General features: G+C 40.5%; 1 protein-coding gene across 1 annotated transcript in view; it reads right to left on the reverse strand.

Moving 5' to 3' along the window:
• DSCAM (DS cell adhesion molecule) overlaps window positions 1–23,290 on the reverse strand; it is a 692,286-nt gene that overhangs the window by 296,476 nt on the left and 372,520 nt on the right. Inside the window, exons 6-8 of the mRNA XM_070363231.1 lie at window positions 20,544–20,819; window positions 10,907–11,203; window positions 9,877–10,152 (exon numbers count right to left, since the gene is read on the reverse strand). Coding sequence (XP_070219332.1) covers window positions 9,877–10,152; window positions 10,907–11,203; window positions 20,544–20,819 — 849 coding nt within the window. The remainder of the gene's footprint in view (window positions 1–9,876; window positions 10,153–10,906; window positions 11,204–20,543; window positions 20,820–23,290) is intronic.

Raw genomic sequence — 23,290 nt, forward strand, 5'->3', positions numbered from 1 at the left:
TCCCCAGGTCGGTAGGTGCCCAATATGCTACTGGAGATCAGTGAAGAAATAATTCCAGAAAGAATGAAGAGATGAAGCCAAAGTAAAAACAACACCCAGTTGTGGATGTGACTGGTGGTGGAAGTAAAGTCCAATGCTTTAAAGAGCAGTATTGCATAGGAACCTGGAATATTAGGTCCATGAATCAAGGCAAATTGGAAGTGGTCAAACAGGAGATGGCAAGAATGAACATCGACATTCTAGGAATCGGTGAACTAAGATGGACTGGAATGGGTGGATTTAACTCAGATGACCATTATATCTACTACTGTGAGCAAGAATACCTTAGAAGAAATGGAATAGCCATTACAGAGTCAGAAATGCAGTACTTGGGTGCAATCTCAAAAACAACAGAATGATCTCTCTTCATTTCCAAGGCAATATTCAGTACCACAGTAATGCAAGTCTAGGCCCTGGCCAGTAATGCTGAAGCAGCTGAAGTTGAACGGTTCTAGGAAGACCTACAAGACCTTCTAGAACTAGCACGCAAAAAAGATTTTTTTTCATCATAGGTGTGTTTGTGTGTGTAGTCACTCAATCACATCCAACTCTTTGTAACCCCATGGACTTTAGCCTGCCAGACTCCTCTGTTCATGGGATACTCCAGGCAAGAACACTGGAGTGGATTGCCATTTGCTTCTCCATCATTATAGGGGACTAGAATGCAAAAGTAGAAAGTCAAGAAATACTTGGAGTAAGAGACAAATTTGGCCTTGGAATACATAATGAAGCAGGTCAAAGGTTAACAGAGTTTTGCGAAGAGAACACACTAGTCATAGCAAATACCCTCTTCCAACAACACGAGAAGACTCTACACATGGACATCACCAGATGGTCAATACTGAAATCAGATTGGTTATATTCTTTGCAGCCAAAGATGGAGAAGTTCTATACCACCAGTAAAAACAAGACTGGGAGCTGACTATGGCTCACATCATCAACCCCTTATTGCCAAATTCAGACTTAAATTGAAGAAAATAGGGAAAACCACCAGACCATTCAGGTATGACCCAAATCAAATCTCTTATGATTATACAGTGGTAGTGAGAAATAGATTTAAGGGATTAGATCTGATAGGCAGAGTGCCTGAAGAACTATGGACGGAGGTTCGTAACATTATACAGGAGGCAGGGATCAAGACCATCCCCAAGAAAAAGAAATATGAAAAGGCAAAATGGTTGTCTGAGGAGTCCTTACAAATAGCTTTGAAAAGAAGAGAAGCAAAAGGCAAAGGAGAAAAGGAAAGATATACTCATTTCAGCCCATTCCCCAAACCTGTATTTCAAAGTTCCCCCAGTCAGAATCCAGAATCATGGTCCACAGACATGTGACAGTACACCTTTTTCTTCATAAGACTTTCCCAAGCCATGAACATTTTAGACTCCCTCTCTTCACTTCTCCATCATCCAGACTAGAACTTCTGGAGTCATCTCTGGTTCTTACTCACCCTCCCTCACCAAATCCATTTCTTCCCTTTCATCTCTTCAATTTGATTAATTATCTTTCTCTCTTAAATTAGGTGCCCCGTATCACATGCCCTTACTTCTAAAATAATATTCTTTCTCAGCTTTTAGAATAGCTTTCTTTCTAGGTCTTTTGACTTGATGTCTCCTCACATTAATCCTAGCTTCCCACTGCGATGTGAATTACTTTTCAATAACACACTGTGGAGTGGTAACTGGAAAGTAGAGATGTGTATTCGAGTGTTGAATACATTACCGGGGAACTCTGATCAAGTTCCCTGCTCTCTCCTATTCTCTTTCTCTGCTGATGTTTTATCTACATTACAGAGTCACTGTGAGTATTAATTAAGGTTACAATTATGAAAGTGTTTTGTAAATGACAAAGTTTTACATAAACACAAATAGAAGGTGACATTTTTACCTAGCAGCCAATTAACTTTCCTGGCAGTGTTGGTTCCTAGCAATTAGAACACTCAACTAGACACTGTTCAAGTTCAATGTGGCACCTAAAATGGGGCAAGAAAAGCTTTGGAATGTGTTAAATATAACACTGCTTGTTAAATTGAAATGAAGTGAAAGAAGGGATTCTGACTTTCATTTCTCCCTGCATGTTTGAAGGCAGCAAAATTGTGGAGGTTTAGCCGCTTAGTCATGTCCAACTCTGTGAACCCATGGACTGTTGCCCACCAGGCTCCTTTGTCCATAGGATTCTCTAGGCAGGAATACTGGAGTGGGTTGCCATTTCCTTCTCCAGGAGATCCTCCCAAACCAGGGATTGAACCCATGTCACCTACACTAGCAGGTGGATTCTTGATCACTGAGCCAGCAGTGAAGCCCCAAGCTTCTTGTTAATGTATTTTAGAAGTTAAGTCTCAGGCATTATTAATGATTAATGCTATTTATATTGATTTTTGAGGTTTAAAAAATTTTTTTCCAATCATATGATACAATATAAATGAAGGAAGGAAAAAAGCAAAAAAAGATATGATTGAAAAACAGTATTGCTTCCAATGTCATCTGAACACACACGCACACTCACAGCCACACACTCACTCACACACACACTGCTCTATTCAGTGTTAGAGAAGAACCTCTGGGACGTAAGATAAAAAATGGTTTGGTTTACACTTTTCAGCATTATTAATGGAAACAAGTGGGCCCACTTCCAAATGAAGCCAAATTTTTAGGTATCATATTTGCTCCTCTAAAATTATCTGAATACAATAATATTCATCGTGCAGTTTAACTGCAAAGGTAATGGAGCTGTATATACATGAATAAAATGAGAATGACTCTTCCAGTCCTGATCTACAGGGAGAGTCAGAAACCTCAGTCTTTTCCTGTAATTCAGTCGATTACTTATCTCTCTCTTATCGTAACTCATCATAATTGAAAATAGCAAAGGTTACTAGTTTTTAAAAGCTTTGATGGACTACAAACCTGACCACTGGAGTGTGATTTAATTTACATATTTCATTTCAAAATATTTTAAAATTCCTATTTAAATGCTCAGAAGTTAATTTGGTTACAACCTTTCCACTGACATCTGAAGAAAGGCTAAAATCATTAATTTATTAACTGTTACCAAATGCTGAAAGTCAGATATCATCTTAAGCAAGAAAAGCAAGTGGTATCTTGAATTATTTTAAATATCTTTGTGAGAGGGCAATGAATGTGAATATGACTACCTCTAAGAAGTAAGCCCTAGGTTGACATAAGGAAACCAGAATTTATTATTTTTGCCCTGGGAAGCCCTAAGAGGTATAAGCCGGCTTCATCATTTTATTTGTCTACATAAAAATAAAATTCAATAAAAGTAAGTGGGATATACTGTAGTAGTAATAGATGAAATTGTATTTAGTTTAGACATTGCTCCCTGAAATATAAGAAAGCATCTTTTGAAGCAACAATAAACAAAAAGTATAAAGGCAAGAGGAGAAAGAGGTGGCAGAGAATTAGATGGTTAGATAGCATCACCTGTTCAATGAACATGAATCTGACCAAACTCAGGAAGATAGTGAAAGACAGGGAAGCCTGGCATGCTGCAGTCCAAGAGGTCCCAGGGAGTCAGACATGGCTTAGTGATTGAACATCAAGAACATATACCCTCTCCTCTGCCCAGTGTGTTCATGCCACATGCTCTGTCACTCAGTCATAGCCGACTCTGCAACCCTGTGGACTATAGCCCTCCAGATTCCTCTGTCTGTCGGATTCTCCAGACAGGAATACTGGAGTGAGTTGCCATTTCCTCCTCCAGGGGATCTTCCTGATCCAGGGATTGAATCTGCATCTCCTGCGTCTCCTGCACTGGCAGGCAGGTTCTTCACCACTGAGCCACCTGGGAAGTCCCCTCTGCCCAGACATGTGCACAGAATGTTAACTTATGATGAATGAATACCAGTGGGACACAGATTTCTTTAGCAAGTTTTGTATTCCCAGCTTCTTGGTAAACCCATTGTTTAAAGTCTTTCTAATAAAATTTTTGTTAGTGTGTGATATTTTCCTATGGCAGGGTCCATGGACACATCTACTTTGTCATCTACTCTGCTGTCATTAGAGACAGCCAGGAATGATTCTGGCTTTGATCATTTGGCTGTAGTAAGTTTCATAGAGTCCCCTGAAGTGCAAGGAGATCAAACCAGTCAATCCTAAAGGAAATCAACTCTGAATACTCATTGAAAGGACTGATGCTGAAGTTGAAGCTCCAATAATTTGGCCACCTGATGCAAACAGCCAACTCACTGGAAAAGACCCTCATTCTGGGAAAGACCGAAGACAGGAGGAGAAGGATGACAGAGAATGAAACAGTTGGATAGCATCAGTGACTCAATGGAGCTGAGTCTGAGCAAACTCCAGGAGATGGTGAAGGCAGGGAGACCTGGCATGCTGTAGTCCATGGGGTTGCAAAGAGTAGAACAAGACTGAGTGACTGAACAACAACAAAGTTTGATAGATGTCTTTGGTTTTACATCATCTTTATTGGGAGGGTATTCTGCTTCTTGTTTCCCTGATCTGATTGTCACAGCTCACAGCCTCCTTCCATCTGGCCCGCCCCTGCATCCTTCCTATCAACATTCTTTGCTTGGTTTCTTTTTAGCCCTGGGGTTGGTTTCTTCTGGGGAAAATTCTTAGTCATCAAATAGGACTTATTTTCTAAGGTATTGATCTGCTGGACATAGAGTATATATTCCATTCATCATGGGTCAAGACATAAATCACAACATGAAGTTTCCTGCAGCTATGACCAATCTGGCTTGCCAAGAATTTCTAATGATTTGAGAAAACTCTGAAGATATGCAGTTGTTTAAAAATTCAAAATTATTCATGTGCAGGTATATGTACATGTATTAATGTAAATGTTACACTGTTGTTTTTGTTCAGTCACCAAGTCACATTTGAATCTTTGTGAACTCCATGGACTGTAATTCACCAAGTTCCTCTGTCCATGGGATTCTCCAGGCAAGAATACTGGAGTGGGTTGCCATTTCCTTCTCCAAGGGATCTTCCTGGACCAGGGATCAAAACCATGTCTCCTGCATTGGCAGGTAGATTCTTTACCACGGAGCCACAAGGGAAAGCATATGTTGCATAACATATACCAAATAATACATTATGTGAGAGTGCATGTGTGTATGAGAATTTATACATTATGGACTGTAATTCACAAAGTTCCTCTGTCCATGGGATTCTCCAGGCAAGAATACTGGAGTGGGTTGCCATTTCCTTCTCTAAGGGATCTTCCTGGACCAGGGATCAAACCCATGTCTCCTGCATTGGCAGGCAGATTCTTTACCACGGAGCCACAAGGGAAAGCATATGTTGCATAACAAACACCAAATAATACATTATGTGAGAGTGCATGTGTGTATGAGAATTTATACATTATGGACTGTAATTCACAAAGTTCCTCTGTCCATGGGATTCTCCAGGCAAGAATACTGGAGTGGGTTGCCATTTCCTTCTCCAAGGGATCTTCCTGGACCAGGGATCAAACCCATGTCTCCTGCATTGGCAGGCAGATTCTTTACCATGGGGCCACAAGGGAAAGCATATGTTGCATAACATATACCAAATAATACATTATGTGAGAGTGCATGTGTGTCTGAGAATTTAGCTCCTCTAGGCGCAGGAGGGCCTAGAGGAGCTATCCCACAATGAAGGTCAGGAAGCAGGGCGGTGAGGAGATACCCCTCGTCCAAGGTAAGGAGCAATGGCTGCGCTTTGCTGGAGCAGCCATGAAGAGGTACCCTACACCCAAGGTAAGAGAAACCCAAGTAAGACGGTAGGTGTTGCAAGAGGGCATCAGAGGGCAAACACACTGAAACCATACTCACTAGTCAATCTAGTCAATCTAATCTAAGGAAAACTAGTCAATCTAATCACACTAGGACCACAGCCTCGTCTAACTCAATGAAACTAAGCCATGCCCGTGGGGCAATCCAAGACAGGCGGGTCATGGTGGAGAGATTTGACAGAATGTGGTCCACTGGAGAAGGGAATGGCAAACCACTCAGTATTCTTGCCTTGAGAACCCCATGAACAGTATGAAAAGGCAAAATGATAGGATACTGAAAGAGAAACTCCCCAGGTCAGTAGATGCCCAAAATGCTACTGGAGATCAGTGGAGAAATAACTCCAGAAAGAATGAAGGGATGGAGCCAAAGCAAAAACAATACCCAGCTGTGGATGTGACTGGTGACAGAAGCAAGGTCCGATGCTGTAAAGAGCAATATTGCATAGGAACCTGGAATGTCAGGTCCATGAATCAAGGCAAATTGAAAGTCGTCAAACAAGAGATGGCAAGAGTGAATGTCGACATTCTAGGAATCAGCGAACTGAAATGGCCTGGAATGGGTGAATTTAACTCAGATGACCATTATATCTACTACTGAGGGCAGGAATCCCTCAGAAGAAATGGAGTGGCCATCATGGTCAACAAAAGAGTCCGAAATGCAGTACTTGAATGCAATCTCAAAAATGACAGAATGATCTCTGTTCGTTTCCAAGGCAAACCATTCAATATCATAGTAATCCAAGCCTTTGCCCCAACCAGTAACACTGAAGAAGCTGAAGTTGAATGGTTCTATGACGACCTACAAGACCTTTTAGAACTAACAACCAAAAAAGATATCCTTTTCATTACAGGGGACTGGAATGCAAAAGTAGGAAATCAAGAAACACCTGGAGTAACAGGCAAATTTGGCCTTGGAATATGGAATGAAGCAGGGCAAAGACTAATAGAGTTTTGCCAAGAAAATGCACTGGTCATAACAAACACCCTCTTCCAACAACACAAGAGAAGACTCTACACATCGACATCACCAGATGGTCAACACCGAAATCAGATTGATTATATTCTTTGCAGCAAAAGATGGAGAAGCTCTATACAGTCAGCAAACGCAAGACCAGGAGCTGACTGTGGCTCAGACCATGAACTCCTTATTGCCAAATTCAGACTTAAATTGAAGAAAGTAGGGAAAACCACTAGACCATTCAGGTATGACCTAAATCAAATCCCTTATGATTATACAGTGGAAGTGACAAATAGATTTAAGGGCCTAGATCTGATAGATAGAGTGCCTGATGAACTATGGAATGAGGTTCGTGACATTGTACAGGAGACAGGGATCAAGACCATTCCCATAGAAAAGAAATGCAAAAAAGCAAAATGGCTGTCTGGGGAGGCCTTACAAATAGCTGTGAAAAGAAGAGAAGAGAAAAGCAAAGGAGAAAAGGAAAGATATAAGCATCTGAATGCAGAGTTCCAAAGAATAGCAAAAAAAGATAAGAAAGCCTTCTTCAGCGATCAATGCAAAGAAATAGAGGAAAACAACAGAATGGGAAAGACTGGGGATCTCTTCAAAAAAATCAGAGATACCAAAGGAACATTTCATGCAAAGATGGGCTCGATAAAGGACAGAAATGGGATGGACCTAACAGAAGCAGGACAGAAAGATGGGATGAAGAACTGTACAAAAAAGATCTTCATGACCCAGATAATCACGATGGTGTGATCACTGACCTAGAGCCAGACATCCTGGAATGTGAAGTTAAGTGGGCCTTAGAAAGAATACTCAGAAGAACTGTACAAAAAAGATCTTCATGACCCAGATAATCACGATGGTGTGATCACTGACCTAGAGCCAGACATCCTGGAATGTGAAGTCAAGTGGGCCTTAGAAAGTCAAGTGGGCCTCCAAAGCTAGTGAAGGTGATGGAATTCCAGTTGAGCTATTCCAAATCCTGAAAGATGATGCTGTGAAAGTGCTGCACTCAATATGCCAGCAAATTTGGAAAGCTCAGCAGTGGCCACAGGACTGGAAAAGATCAGTTTTCATTCCAATCCCAAAGAAAGGCAATGCCAAAGAATGTTCAAACTACCGCACAATTGCACTCATCTCACATGCTAGTAAAGTAATGCTCAAAATTCTCCAAGCCAGGCTTCAGCAATACATGAACCGTGAACTTCCAGATGTTCAAGCTGGTTTTAGAAAAGGCAGAGGAACCAAAGATCAAATTGCCAACATCCACTGGATCATGGAAAAAGCAAGAGAGTTCCAGAACAACATCTATTTCTGCTTTATTGACTATGCCAAAGCCTTTGACTGTGTGGATCACAATAAACTGTGGAAAATTCTGAAAGAGATGGGAATACCAGACCACCTGATCTGCCTCTTGAGAAACCTGTATGCAGGTCAGGAAGCAACAGTTCGAACTGGACACGAAACAACAGACTGGTTCCAAATAGGAAAAGCAGTATGTCAAGGCTGTATATTGTCATCCTGTTTATTTAACTTCTATGCAGAGTACATCATGAGAAATGCTGGGCTGGGGGAAGCACAAGCTGTAATCAAGATTGCCAGTAGAAATATCAGTAACCTCAGACATGCAGATGACACCACCCTTATGGCAGAAAGTGAAGAGGAACTCAAAAGCCTCTTGATGAAAGTGAAAGTGGAGAGTGAAAAAGTTGGCTTAAAGCTCAACATTCAGAAAACAAAGATCATGGCATCCGGTCCCATCACTTCATGGGAAATAGATGGGGAAACAGTGGAAACAGTGTCAGACTTTATTTTTCTGGGCTCCAAAGTCACTGCAGATGATGACTGCAGCCATGAAATTAAAAGACGATTACTCCTTGGAAGGAAAGTTATGAGCAACCTAGATAGCATATTGAAAAGCAGAGACATTACTTTGCCAACAAAGGTTCGTCTAGTCAAGGCTATGGTTTTTCCTGTGGTCATGTATGGATATGAGAGTTGGACTGTGAAGAAGGCTGAGCGCCGAAGAATTGATGCTTTTGAACTGTGGTATTGGAGAAGACTCTTGAGAGTCCCTTGGACTGCAGGGAGATCCAACCAGTCCATTCTGAAGGAGATCAGCCCTGGGATTTCTTTGGAAGGAATGATGCTAAAGCTGAAACTCCAGTACTTTGGCCACCTCATGGGAAGAGTTGACTCATTGGAAAAGACTCTGATGCTGGGAGGGATTGGGGGCAGGAGGAGAAGGGGATGACAGAGGAAGAGATGGCTGGATGGCATCACTGACTCGATGGACGTGAGTCTCAGTGAACTCTGGGGGTTGGTGATGGACAGGGAGGCCTGGCGTGCTGCAATTCTTGTGGTCGCAAAGAGTCGGTCATGACTGAGTGACTGATCTGATCTGATCTAATCTAAATAGATAAACTAACAGGATTTGTGAGAAAAGATGGTTGAGGAGGACCATAGTAAACCTATGAAGTTTTGCAGCCAAAACACTAAAAGACAGTTGTTGGTACCTAGGGAGGTAACTGGCAGCTCAGACATGCAGCTTAGCTGCATGACAAGGAGGCTGGTGTTGAGTTGCATGATCACCAAAATTCATCCTGATGGTTAGATTTCATGACTGTCCACATCATGATGTCATGATGTAAAGAAAAACATAAAAGTCTAGAAAATTTCCTATGGGGTTGTCCATTCATTGCATTCCTATGTTTTTGCTTTGATCTGCTCGTTTATTTTGTGTGAAGTCTTTACGCATTACACAAAATCTCTTCCAGGTGGATTCCAAAAGAACTTACTTTCAGGAGACTGTAGAAAAACAAAGCTAAGTGTTTTAAAATGATTTGTCAGACAACTAGATAACCAAATAGATGATGTGTTTTTTCCTATGATAGTATAAAAACACACATCCTCTGGAAAACCAAGCCAAAAATTCATGTGGAAAGAAGACTATCTTAGCCATCAGTCCGGTGAGGATGCACTGGCGGAGAGAACAGAACATCTAATACACTTTATCATTCCTCATTCTAAACATAAAGGTTTTTAGATTATTTCACTCTTAGTGGATAAACTTAGCAATGGTGACTTGGGTGGGGACAGAGGCACAGCCTTACCTTTGACCGTCACGTGGACACTCTGGCTGGTGGAGAGCTGGGGCTGGACTAGCACGTTGCAGGTGTACTCCCCCTCATCAACTTCCTTCTGCACATCTGAGAGTTTTAGGGTTCCATTATTCTCAAACGCCACTTGGCGGTGGTTGAAAGGAAGCAGATTCGAGTTCTTGTACCATTTGATGGAGTAATACGGATAGCCAATCACACGACAGTGAATGTATGTGTCGCGTCCCGCTATTGCTGTGATATTTTTCATTGGTCGAATGCTTGCAGGCCCTGGAGAGACACAGAGAAGCTCTTGAAAATAATTTAAGGGTACATTTTATGTGTGGAAATGAGTACACTTTTCCTTGAGTTTAAAAATGTATTTGTTTTCATGTAAGGACATCTTTTTCAATTCAGCAATTTTTTTCTGCATTTGGCATTTTCCACTAAGAAGGTTTTTTTTTTTTTTTCTTTACCTTTTCATTTCATTGCCTTCAAATGAATTGAACGAGTGCTAATTACCAACTACTTCTATTTAAAACATTTTGAATTATAGGCTAAAAGGCAATTTAATCAATAAAAAGTAACAAGCTGCACTGAACAATCATATTCAGCTGGTGAGACACTGGTAGCAATTCAACTGTTTAACTCTCTCTCTATAAAATAGATTGTGAGGATGGAGGTTATGCCATGTTGCACTATGAATGTAGGTTAAGTACCATGTACATGAAGGTTTACCATGAATGTCTAGAACAGAAGAAGAGGAGGAAGGAGAGAGCATGCAGAGCATAAACCAGGAAAAGAAAGCTCCAGAGGACAAGTCTAAGAGTAAAACAAGAGAACAAGCTGACTAAGGAAACCAAAATGCCATTTCCAACAGTGATCCAGTCACTGCCATTCCTCAGTGGGAAGCAAGAGGGCAGGAGACAACGAAGCGACATTAATCCGGTCTGGCATTCCAAGACTGGGCTCGGTGCATGCAGAAACGTCCTTCTCCGCTACAATGAGTCATGTGTGTTTTTTGAGGAGTTGATTCGACAAGCACCTCTTACGTTTATTCGAGCCTGGTAGAGGACGACGCCTGCAGAGTTGTTGGCCGTGCAGCGATAGACGCCCCCGTCGCGGACCTGAGAGCTGGAGATGTTCAGGTAGCTGACCACGTTGCCCTCCGACGTGATCATCTGGCTGATGCGGTGGCTGCCGCCCTTGAGGATGGGGTCGTCGTCCAGGGTCCACGTGATCGTGGGCAGCGGCGTTCCCTTCACGTTGCACATCAGGGAGACGGCCTCTGCCGGACTCACCACTTTCTCACTAAAGGCGGAAATGATTTTGGGAGTTCCATCTGCAGGAAGACAAATCACGCAGGGAAGTGGCACATATGCATAATTAAAGGACTTCCGAGTATGTCTATTGGATGTGGCTATCAAACGCCCCTCAAAAGACTGGTTTTATCGATAAAGCTAAATTCCACTTAGGACAACTTTTCAGTTTCAAAATAAGTAAATGCAGACTTAGCTAGCTTTAATCTCTCTCTCCTCTATTTCTTGATTGTCATAATCATGCAACTCAGATGTTCATGATAAAGAATGTCATCTCCCCAAAAGTTTATAATTCAGAACTGTTATGTCCCCACCCAAAGTTATAACAGAGGAAATTCACACACCTCCATGGCTAATTTAGCTTTCTACTTCCTCCAAGTTAATTAGGGATTGCTCAATGGGGAACTGTTTAGAGGAAGAAAGAACTAAGATATTGATTATCTCTCTGTCATTTTCTCATAAGGAATCATCTTTTATAGTTTTAATAATAAATAATGATAATTGCATGTGAATTTTCATGAAGGCCCTGAGAATAGGTAAAAGCTAAACCAAGTTGGACCCTTTCGGTATTATTAAATGTCTCCATAAGTATCTTTTCTTTTTTTTAAAAATTTTATTTTACTGAAGCTATGCTTCAGTTGATTTGTTAAGTTTCTGTTCTACAACAAAGTGATTCAGTTATACATACATATGTTATTTTTCAGATTCTTTTCCATTGTGGCTATCATAGGATACTGAGTATAGTTCCCTGTGCTATACAGTAGGACTTTGCTGTTTATCCATCCTATTTGTTGTTGTTCAGGCGCTCAGTTGTGTCCATCTCTTTGCGACCACCAGGACTGCAGCACACCAGGCTTCCCTGTCTTTCACTATCTCCCAGAGTTTGCTCAAACTCATGCTGATTGAATCCACCCTTTATGTACTGATAACTAGTTTGTATCTGCTAATCCTGAACTCTCAATCCATCCCTCTCCAACTCCCCTTCCCTGTGGCAACCACCAACCTGTTCTCTATGCCTGTGAGTCTGTTCTTGCTTTATGGATAAGTTTATTTATGTCATAGTTTAGATTGTGTTATAACATAGTAAGTGTTATAAGTAAGGTGGTCATTAATTTATCTGGGATACTTCTGAGAATAAAACTGATACTAGGAGAACAGACACAACTCAAGACCCTCCCAGGAAAACAAGGAGATTAATCTTAGGAATGTTTCCACAGAAATTTCCAATGTTTTAGACAAAGACAAACTTTTCATATTCCATTATTTTTTTAAATCATGTATTAAAATATCTCTTTAAGGTTATATTCTATGTGCTGTGCTGTGCCTAGTCGCTCAGTCATGTACGACCTTTGTGAGCTCATGGACTGTAGCCTGCCAGGCTCCTCTGTCCATGGGGATTCTCCAAGCAAGAATACTGGAGTGGGATGTCATGCCCTCCTCCAGGGGATCTTCCCAGCCCAGGTATTGAACCCAAGTCTCCCGCATTGCAGGCAGCTGTTTTTACCAGCTGAGCTACCAGAGAAGCCCAAAGTTATATGCTAGTAACAACAAATGCATTTTAAAAAAATGTATATTAGGTCTCCATTAGAGAGATACAGGGTGTCCCAGGTGGCACTAATAGTAAAGAATCTGCTGCTAATGCAGGAGATGCAAGAGACACAGGTTTCAATCCCTGGGTCGGGAAGATCCCCTGGAGGAGGAAATGGCAACACACTCCAGGATTCTTGCCTGGAAAATTCCATGGCCAGAGAAGCCTGGCAGCTATAGTCTATGGGGTCAAAAAGAGTCAGACACGACTATACCACTGAGCACATACACATTAGAATGATACACACATATTAGAGAAAAATGTGTGAAAGTCAAAAGACTGGAAAGTTACCAATGGATCTCCCAGCTTTAGGCATATAAATCAACATTGTGACACTTTTTTTTTTTTCCAGGCATGAATATATCATTTTGACAGAACTATGATCACATGCAACTTGATTTCTGTGTCTAGTAATAAACCTTGCTGGTGGAGATTTTTTTTTTAATTGGTGCAAATTGAAAGATAATGATTAATAGATTTTTTTTTTTTACTTTTTAACCTGAATTATAAAAATTACATGTATTCATTGCTGAAAAATTTGAAAGTATAGATAAGCAAAAGAAAAGTTAGAAACAAAAGGGAGGGGATTTATGTATACCTATGGGTGATTCATGTTGAGGTTTGACAGAAAACAGCAAACTTCTGTAAAGCAATTATCCATCAATAAAAAATTAATTATTTAAAAAAAACAGAAAAAAAATTCTAAAGCTATCTTGCAATTCCAGTACTGAAGGTAAGTGTTGCACCATCTTTTCATTTGCAAATTGCTGAATCTTAACTTCATTCCAGCTCACATTTTGGAAGGCTGGAGAAGGCTTTCAAGTATATTTTTTTCAGGGTCAGATTCTTAGATCACAAACATCTTTCTTTTACTATCAAAGATGACAAAAATAACTTCATAATATTAAAATAGAAAATCTGCACTTTAGCCCTGAGAACCCTGCAGACATGACTTCAACGTGCTCTACATTTAATTTACAGAGAAGTTAGATGTCATTCTGATCATAATTCTTTGTATATGACCAACTGTTGATGCTTGAGAATATTGAGGTTATTTTATTTGACCTTACAACTCAACATATTTTGTCAGGAGGTGTTTAGCTATAAATTTCTTTTACTGATTTTTACATTAAGCATTGAACTCTCAAGTCTTATTTTAAAATCTGTGTGGGAAAGTTTTCTTCACTTACGCTTTTATTTTTGTAGATAAAGTTTACCCACAGCTAAATATATATATCTTAAGAGTACCAACAGAATGAGTTTTGTTAAATAAATACACTTATGTAAGCACAAAATGAAGAAGGTAAGAATCATTTCTATCACCCCCCACCATGTTGCTAGGGGTTCTTGCAAGCAGTCTCTACCCACCACTACTCTTCTGATCTCTGTCACCATGCATTACTTCAGCCTGTTCTTGGCTTCAAATCATGTTTGTGTGTGCCCTACATATACTCTGTCATAACCAGAGTACAGTTAGTAAAATTAGGAGCTGCAACTTTGGAACCGTGGTGTTACCTAATGCAGAGTCTGTCCATGACCAGTAATGTCCCTTACAGCTGTTTTCCCAGTCCAACCATTGTCATACCTTACATTTATTTGCGGTGTCTCATTAGTCCTTTTAATCTGTAACATTCTTCAGTTTCTACTCAATTCTTGACTTTGACATTTTTGAAGAATTACTTTGTAGCCAGTTGTTCAAATCCAGTTTGATATTTCCTTGTGATTAGATACAGATTTTGCATTATTTGACAAATGCTACGGAATTACTATTGTTTTTGTGTGTGTTTATTGGCCGCTTGTGTATTTCCTTTCATGAAATGTCTGTTCAAATCTTTTGTTCCATTTTTATGTTACAGTCTTTTTCTTTGGTATTGATTGGTAGCAGTTCTTCACGTCCACTGAATACATGTATATGTATAATATATACATTCAAACCAAATATGATGAATATACATGTATACAAATTTACTTATACATGTATATAGGTCAGATTACATCCCTGGTGGCTCAGAAAGTAAAGAGTCTGCCTGTGATGAAGGAGACCCGAGTTCAATCCCTGGATTGAGAAGATCCCTTAGAGAAGGAAAGAGGAAGACATTAGAGTATTCTTGGAGAAGGCAATGGCACGCCACTCCAGTACTTTTGCCTGGAAAATCCCATGGACAGAGAAGCCTGGTGGGCTGCAGTCCATGGGGTCGCTAGAGTCAGACACGACTGAGTGACTTCACTTTCACTTTTCACTTTCATGCATTGGAGAGGGAAATGGCAGCCCACTCCAGTGTTCTTGCCAGGAGAATCCGAGGGACGGGGAGGCCTGGTGGGCTGCCGTCTATGGGGTCGCACAGAGTCGGACACAACTGAATCGACTTAGCAGCAGCAGCAGCAAAGTATTCTTGCCTGGAAAATCCTATGGACAGAGGAGCCTGACAGGCTACAATCCACGGGTTTGCAAAGAGTGGACACAACTGAGCAACCAACACTTTCAGTTTCAGGTCAGATTAAATTACACATAATGTTTGTCAGACATATGTATATATATAGTATACATTATATATAAATGTATGTACTAAATATTTTCTATCATTTCATATTTGCCTTTTCATTTTCATTACATATATAGTAATATGAGTGTGTACATGCAAATTTTATAGTTTTAATCACCTATGAGAAGTGAAAATTACAATTATTCAAATAAAATGGAGGAATCTTGCAACAGATAATCTCAAAAATTTAATTTATATTCTTTCATTTGTGTAATTTTATGTATGCTAAAAACACAATACAATGATGTGATGTTATACTTTGTCAGTTGCTATTTAGAAAAATGCAAAAGTAGGAAGTCAAGAAACACCTGGAGTAACAGACAAATTTGGCCTTGGAATACAGAATGAAGCAGAGCAAAGGCTAATAGAGTTCTGCCAAGAGAATGCACTGGTCATAGCAAACACCCTCTTCCAACAACACAAGAGAAGACTCTACACATGGACATCACCAGATGGTTGACACTGAAATCAGATTGATTATATTCTTTGCAGCCAAAGATGGAGAAGCTCTATACAGTCAGCAAAAACAAGACCAGGAGCTGACTGTGGCTCAGATCATGAACTCCTTATTGCCAAATACAGACTGAAATTGAGGAAAGTAAGGAAAACCACTAGACCATTCAGGTATGACCTAAATAAAATCCCTTATGACTACACAGTGGAAGTGAGAAATAGATTTAAGGGCCTAGATCTGATAGACAGAGTGCTTGATGAACTATGGATAGAGGTTCGTGACACTGTACAGGGGACAGGAATCAAGACCATCCCCAAGAAAAATAAATGCAAAAAAGCAAAATGGCTGTCTGGGGAGGCCTTACAAATAGCTGTGAAAAGAATAGAAGCGAAAAGCAAAGGAGAAAAGGAAAGATATACCCATTTGAATGCAGAGTTCCAAAGAATAGCCAGGAGAGATAAGAAAGCCTTTTTCAGCCATCAATGCAAAGATATAGAGGAAAACAATAAAATGGGAAAGACTAGAGATCTCTTCAAGAAAATTGGAGATACCAAAGGAACATTTCATGCAAAGATGGGCTCAATAAAGGAAAAAAATGGTATGGACCTAACAGAAGCAGAAGATATTAAGAAGAGGTGGCAAAAATACACAGAACTGTACAAAAAAGATCTTCATGACCCAGATAATCACGATAGTATGACCATTCACCTAGAGCCAGACATCCTGGAATGTGAAGTCAAGTGGGCCTTAGAAAGCATCACTACAAACAAAGCTAGTGGAGGTGATGGAATTCCAGTGGAGCTACTTCAAATCCTGAAAGATGATGCTGTGAAAGTGCTGCATTCAATATGCCAACAAATTTGGAAAACTCAGCAGTGGCCACAGGACTAGAAAAGGTCAGTTTTCATCCCAATCCCAAAGAAAGGCAATGCCAAAGAATGCTCAAACTATCACACAATTGCACTCATCTCACAAGCTAGTAAAGTAATGCTTAAAATTTTCCAAGCCAGGCTTCAGCAATACATGAACCGTGAACTTCCAGATGTTCAAGCTGGTTTTAGAAAAGGCAGAGGAACCAAAGATCAAATTGCCAACATCCACTGGATCATGGAAAAAGCAAGAGAGTTCCAGAACAACATCTATTTCTGCTTTATTGACTATGCCAAAGCCTTTGACTGTGTGGATCACAATAAACTGTGGAAAATTCTGAAAGAGATGGGAATACCAGACCACCTGATCTGCCTCTTGAGAAACCTGTATGCAGGTCAGGAAGCAACAGTTCGAACTGGACATGGAACAACAGACTGGTTCCAAATAGGAAAAGCAGTACGTCAAGGCTGTATATTGTCATCCTGTTTATTTAACTTCTATGCAGAGTACATCATGAGAAATGCTGGGCTGGGGGAAGCACAAGCTGTAATCAAGATTACCAGGAGAAATATCAATAACCTCAGATATGCAGATGACAACACCCGTATGGCAGAAAGTGAAGAGGAACTCAAAAGCCTCTTGATGAAAGTGAAAGTGGAGAGTGAAAAAGTTGGCTTAAAGCTCAACATTCAGAAAACAAAGATCATGGCATCCGGTCCCATCACTTCATGGGAAATAGATGGGGAAACAGTGGAAACAGTGGCTGACTTTATTTTTCTGGGCTCCAAAGTCACTGCAGATGGTGATTGCAGCCATGAAATTAAAAGACGCTTACTCCTTGGAAGGAAAGTTATGAGCAACCTAGATAGCATATTGAAAAGCAGCGACATTACTTTGTTAACAAAGGTCCATCTAGTCAAGGCTATGGTTTTTCCAGTGGTCATGTATGGATGTGAGAGTTGGACTGTGAAGAAGGCTGAGCGCTGAAGAATTGTTGCTTTTGAACTGTCGTGCTGGAGAAGACTCTTGAGAGTCTCTTGGACTGCAAGGAGATCCAACCAGTCCATCCTGAAGGAGATCAGTCCTGGGTGTTCACTGGAAGAACTGATGTTGAAGCTGAAAGTCCAGTAAGGGAACGACAGAGGATGAGATGGTTGGATGGCATCACTGACTCAATGGACATGGGTTTGAGTGAACTCTGGGAGTTGGTGATGGACAGGGAGGCCTGGTATACTGCACTTCATGGGGTCACAGAGAGTCAGACACGACTGAGTGACTGAACTGAACTGTTTTAGAAAAATTAAATGAGAAAACAATTTTGCTAAATGGTTACTAATACATTTGTCATTTTTCATGTACTTCATTTCTATCTGAGTTTCCAGATTCAGGTCATTTTCTTCATCATGAATGGTTTCATTTACTGTTTCTTAGCATGTAGGACTTCTGGCATCATGCTCTTCACAACCTTTTGTTTATTGAAAATATCTTTATTTGGTTTTAACTTTTAAAGACTATTTTTGATAGATGTAGTCATGCATGTTGATTGGGTTTTTGAATGTTGAAAACAGTAAATTAAAAATAAAATTCATCATAATCTTAGTAAGACTGTGTGTGTGTGCTCAGTCATGTCTAATTCTTTGTAACTCTATGGACTGTAGCCTGCAGGCTCCTCTGTTCATGGGATTCTCCAGGCAAGAATACTGAAGGGGTTGCCATTTCCTTCTCCAGGGGATCTTTTTGGCCCAGGGATCGAACCCTTGTCCCTTATGTCTCCTACACTGGCAGGAATATTCTTTACCACTAGCACCAGCTGTGAAGCCCCACCCCACTAGCACTGGAAAATATCTTCAAGGGACGTGTGATATTTGTGTAGAAAATTACTGATATTTCCCCTTCTTTCAAGGGTCAAGTTCTTTCTGCCTGATTTGGGGTATTTCCGCAGGGTCTGTAAATTATTTTGCTTTTCCCAAAGTTCATTATTTTCATCTTCTCTCAGGTTAGTGTGATACACACTACTCCATAATTTCCAGAAATAAGACCTGTTCTTCTTTTTTATGATTCTACTTTCTAGGTGTTCTGGTCTGATCTTGAACCTATAATTATTAGTTCCAGTTTCTTTAAACTTCCTTTCCAGTTTCTTTGTCCTCATGGGAAATATTCCAAAATTCTACATTATATCAGTGGCCATTCTTAGTTGATAGTATTGTGAGTTTTTAGAATCAGTTAATTCATAGCGGTTACAGGATGTTAAATCATAAGAGTCTAGTTAGACACCATCTTAAGGCAGTTACTGGGTATGTGTTTGTAATTCCATTTCTGCTGTCTTTGGCGACATTAGCACTGTCATTTCTCAGATGAGAAAAAAAAAAATAAGTGAAGCTTCTTGTCCTGAACAGAAACTGACAGGCAACAAATAAATCCGTGAGTGGGCTCAGTGGGCTCCTCTCACCCCTCTTTTTATTCAAGTGACAGGCTTTTTTGGAGATGAAAGCAGACATTATTTTCCCAGTGAGACTGGAGTGTCTTTGAAATCTTTCTTGCTGTCACTCTCTGATAACCTCACCTCTTTCAACATTATTATGGATTATCAATATACTCCTTAGGTTTTCTTGGTCACACGAGGTGGTTTCCAAGGTAACAAGGCCTAGACAGGTAATCTCTCCCTTTTCTACAAAGAATCTAAAAATAGTGGCTATGTGAGGACTGCAGGGCATCGCCATTAGCAAACTGGCTCTGTGCAAATTGATTACTTTCTGCACTTAATTATTACGGAAACACAGCATCAGGCTTTTAATATGAGTCCCGTGCCTTCAGCTATATTCACCTGTGCTTTAAAATGCTCACTGTCTGCAAGGAACTGCTTGAATCAAAATAAGAATGTTATCCTAAGCCCGTTTCTTCTTAAAAATTAGCTAAGGTTAAAAAAGTAATAAGAGAAATAGACACTTAGCGTCAAGAGATATTTAAACTTATTTTCATATTAAATGGATTTTCTTTTCCCCTGCTTTAGGCTATATGAAAGTCATGTAGTTATTTTAATCAGTTGATAACAGATGAATTTTAAATTATATATAAAGGCACAATTTCCAACAAGACATGCAAATTTACAGATAAAAGCTAGTTCAGTTATCTAGTGATAAACATGTCTCTTGCTTGAATGTTACCTGGACAGTGTCTTTCCCTGGCTGATTGATAAGCTTGAAGATGTAAGTAAGCAGTAGGCAGTTAAAAAAAAGCCTAAAACTCATTATGATAACACAAAGCAATTCTTCAAAAATTCCATTCACCTAAATCTGTGACTCTCTGGACCCAAATTGGGACAACTCTACAACCCAGATGCCATTTTTACAGTCCACCAAACATGACGTTGAAATGTTGCTCTAAGTGTTGTATCCACAGATGTGCTTATCAACTTTGGGGGGGCTATTTTGCTCCCCCAAAGGACACTTGTTTGTCATAACTGGAGGGAGGCACTGCGAGCATTTAGCAGATAGAGGTGAGACTCCACTCAGCATCCTAGAGTGCATACAGCAGCCTACCCAACCAAGCACCCCTGAGAAACCCTGGTCAAGAGGATGATGGATTAGCCACCGAACCATCAGTCTCAAGTCTCTTTGGTTCATATCTTGACAAGTAACTTTAAACACTGAGTGAGCAGCATTTATGTTACTTGACTTTATGTTAAATCACATTACTTATGTTACTTCTACTAAAAACAATGATCACTTCATCAGAAATTAATCTTTTACTTGCCCAACTGAGCTAGAAAACTAGAGGAGAGTTACTAGCTGATCAGACAGAATCTTAAAACTGAGTTATGAGCTCCACTTCACCCTTTGCTCTTGCTTTTGAGTGCCCTGGGTTTGAGTTCTTTTTTTCGGCTGAACCCTGCAACGAGGCCCACTGACCTTCAAGGACCACCTGCACAAAGTCTTGAGCGGACAGCCTGTCCTTGCGCACAAAGCACTGGTAGGCTCCGCCGTCACTTCGGACCATGTGATCCATTATAAGGTTTTCGTGGTTGATCCCTGTGATCCTCACATTTTTTCCAGGGTTGAGTATTTCACCATTTCGGTACCAGGAGAGTTCCTGGTCCTCACTTCCAGTCACGCTGCAGGACAAGGAAACCTGGCTGCCCACGCTGCTTTTAACTTTCCTGGGGCTGATGGTAGCTTTCAGTGGCTCTGGAGTTTCGGGGAAGAGAAAAAAAGAAGGTAAAAACATCACACATGAGAGTATTTCAACAGGGTGGACTTTTGACAAGGCAAATGTATCTTCACAAGCATTTTTGGCCATTTGGCAATACGTCAAGGTAGGTTTTTCCCTCATACAGAGCACTGAATAGTCAAAGATATTAAATTGAGCTGTTAATGGGATTTATGTAAGTTATACAGTCTTAATTTTGTACTTGCTTGGATGGTGACTGCAGACATGAAAGCAAAAGACGGTTGCTCCTTGGAAGAAAAGCTTTGACAAACCCAGACAGCAGATTAAAAAGCAGAGACATCACTTTGTCGACAAAAGTCCATAGAGTCAAAGTTATGGTTTTTCCAGCAGTCATTTGCCAGTGTGAGAGTTGGACCATAAAGAAGGCTGAGCACCAAAGAATCAATGCTTTCAAACTGTGGTCCTGGAGAAGACTCTTGAGAGTCCCTTGGACTGCAAGGAGATCAACACTGACTATTCACTGGAAGAACTGATGCTGAAGCTGAAGCTCCAATACTTTGGCCACCTGAGGTGTACAGCCAACGTATTAGGAAAGATCCTGATGCTGGGAAAGATTGAAAGCAGGAGGAGAAGGGGGCAACAGAGGACGAGATGGCTGGATGGCATCACTGACTCACTGGACAAGAGTCTTAGCAAACTCTGGGAGATAGTGAAGGACAAGGAAGCCTGGCATGCTACAGTATAGGAGTTTGCAGAGTTGGACACAACTGAGCAACGGAACAACAACAATACGGTCATAATTTGGTACTTGTAAATAGCACTACGTAGGCCTTCTACCTGGAATACTCCCAGAGTTAAAGCAGCAGAGGGATTGAGAAAGAACATCTTTTTAATAGTTAGCTACTTTACCATGTAAATGACAATGCATACAGATTTTCTGTTGAAATAGTCAATTGTGAGCTTCGTGTTAAGACTGCTATGTTTCTAATGCTTTTGTGTGGAATGACGTTGCAACAATTTTTAAAAAGGAACCTTAAAAACAAAAGGCCACACTCTGCATGTTCTTATTTCAGTGCTATTTCATTTTGTTTGGGAACATCCTCATTGCTTTTGGCTTTTTTCTTTTCTTTTTCTTGCCTTCTTTCACTGTATGGCAGATAGACTGGTGTTGGTCAGATTCCTTTCTCAGTAAATGTGAGTATTAACCCACTGACAGTAAGAACTGCAATGGCTGAGCCAACAAGGATGGATATATTTGAATATTTAAATCTATCTGCCTCATCCCAACTTGGCACAGATGGGTTTCCTCTGGGCCAGTCTCACACACACAAACTCACTCATATCCTCTATGTGGCTTAACCATGGCCAGCAGCACAGGGCTGCAAGGAAGCAGGTTGCTGTAGAATGTGTAACTGTGAGAAAGGTTTTTTATTTCTTTAAAATGAGGCAAGCTGCTTTGGACAAGGTGGTAACTCTCATCCATGACTTGCTATGTTTTCATTGAACAATGAATGAACCCAGTTCAATGCCATAAGCATTTTTGAACATTTATATGCCAAGAATAGCACTAAACTCGTAAGTGAAGATGAAAATGAAAGACACTTGTGACAACTCGCATGTCCCATAGTTACCTTCGTTAAGTCAGTCTCCCCACAGTTCTGCAAGTTTCATGTTATCTCCACTTTACAGAAGAAGAAAGAGTTATTCAGAGATATTTAACCAAATCCACACAACAGGTAAATGGCAGCTATCAGCTGTTTGCGTCAGTTATTACTGACTTCTTAGTCACCACATTGTGAAGTCTTTAAAGAGCTCAGTCTTTTAGGTGCATAAGCAAAATACGAGAATGAAGATAGTAACCCACAGGGTCCAAGAGAAGACCTCAAGATTCTGCATCAAATCAGAGGGACCTGAAGGCAGCAGGGGAAGAGGGCAACAAAGGATGAGATGGTTGGATGGCCTCACCAGTTCAGTGGACGTGACCTTCGGCGAACTCCTGAAGATGGCGGGACAGGGCAACCTGGCATGCTGTGGCCCGTGGGGTCATGAAGAGTCAGACTCGACTTGGAGACTGAACAACAGTAACAACAGTGGGAACTAAAGAAAGCTTTCTAGAATTTTTAGCCAGTGAGCAATAGAGTAAACACATTTTTAGGAGAATCGATTGATCGTATTGTGTTGCACAAATGATAATGGGAAAATTGGTCAGCAAGGAGGAATTGTTGATGTCTAGCTGTGACTCAATTAAAACTCAATTTAGGACTGGGTGGAGGTGGGGAGCACAGTTGAGAAAGGCCTTGAGATACAATCTCTAGGACTTGGCAGGAATTAGACCTAGAAAGGGAAGTCTCAAAGAGGATCTGGGGCTTAAAGCTTGCATTTGGAGGGTTTGAGGGTAGAAGGAGTCTAGGATAACAGGAGTCATTTACATGCCAGAGATGGTAGAGAGCAGTTTGGGATACTCCTGCTGAGCATCTGATATAAAATT

The sequence above is a fragment of the Bos mutus genome, chromosome 1, assembly GCF_027580195.1.
Source record: "Bos mutus isolate GX-2022 chromosome 1, NWIPB_WYAK_1.1, whole genome shotgun sequence".
Classification (NCBI taxonomy): domain Eukaryota; kingdom Metazoa; phylum Chordata; class Mammalia; order Artiodactyla; family Bovidae; genus Bos; species Bos mutus.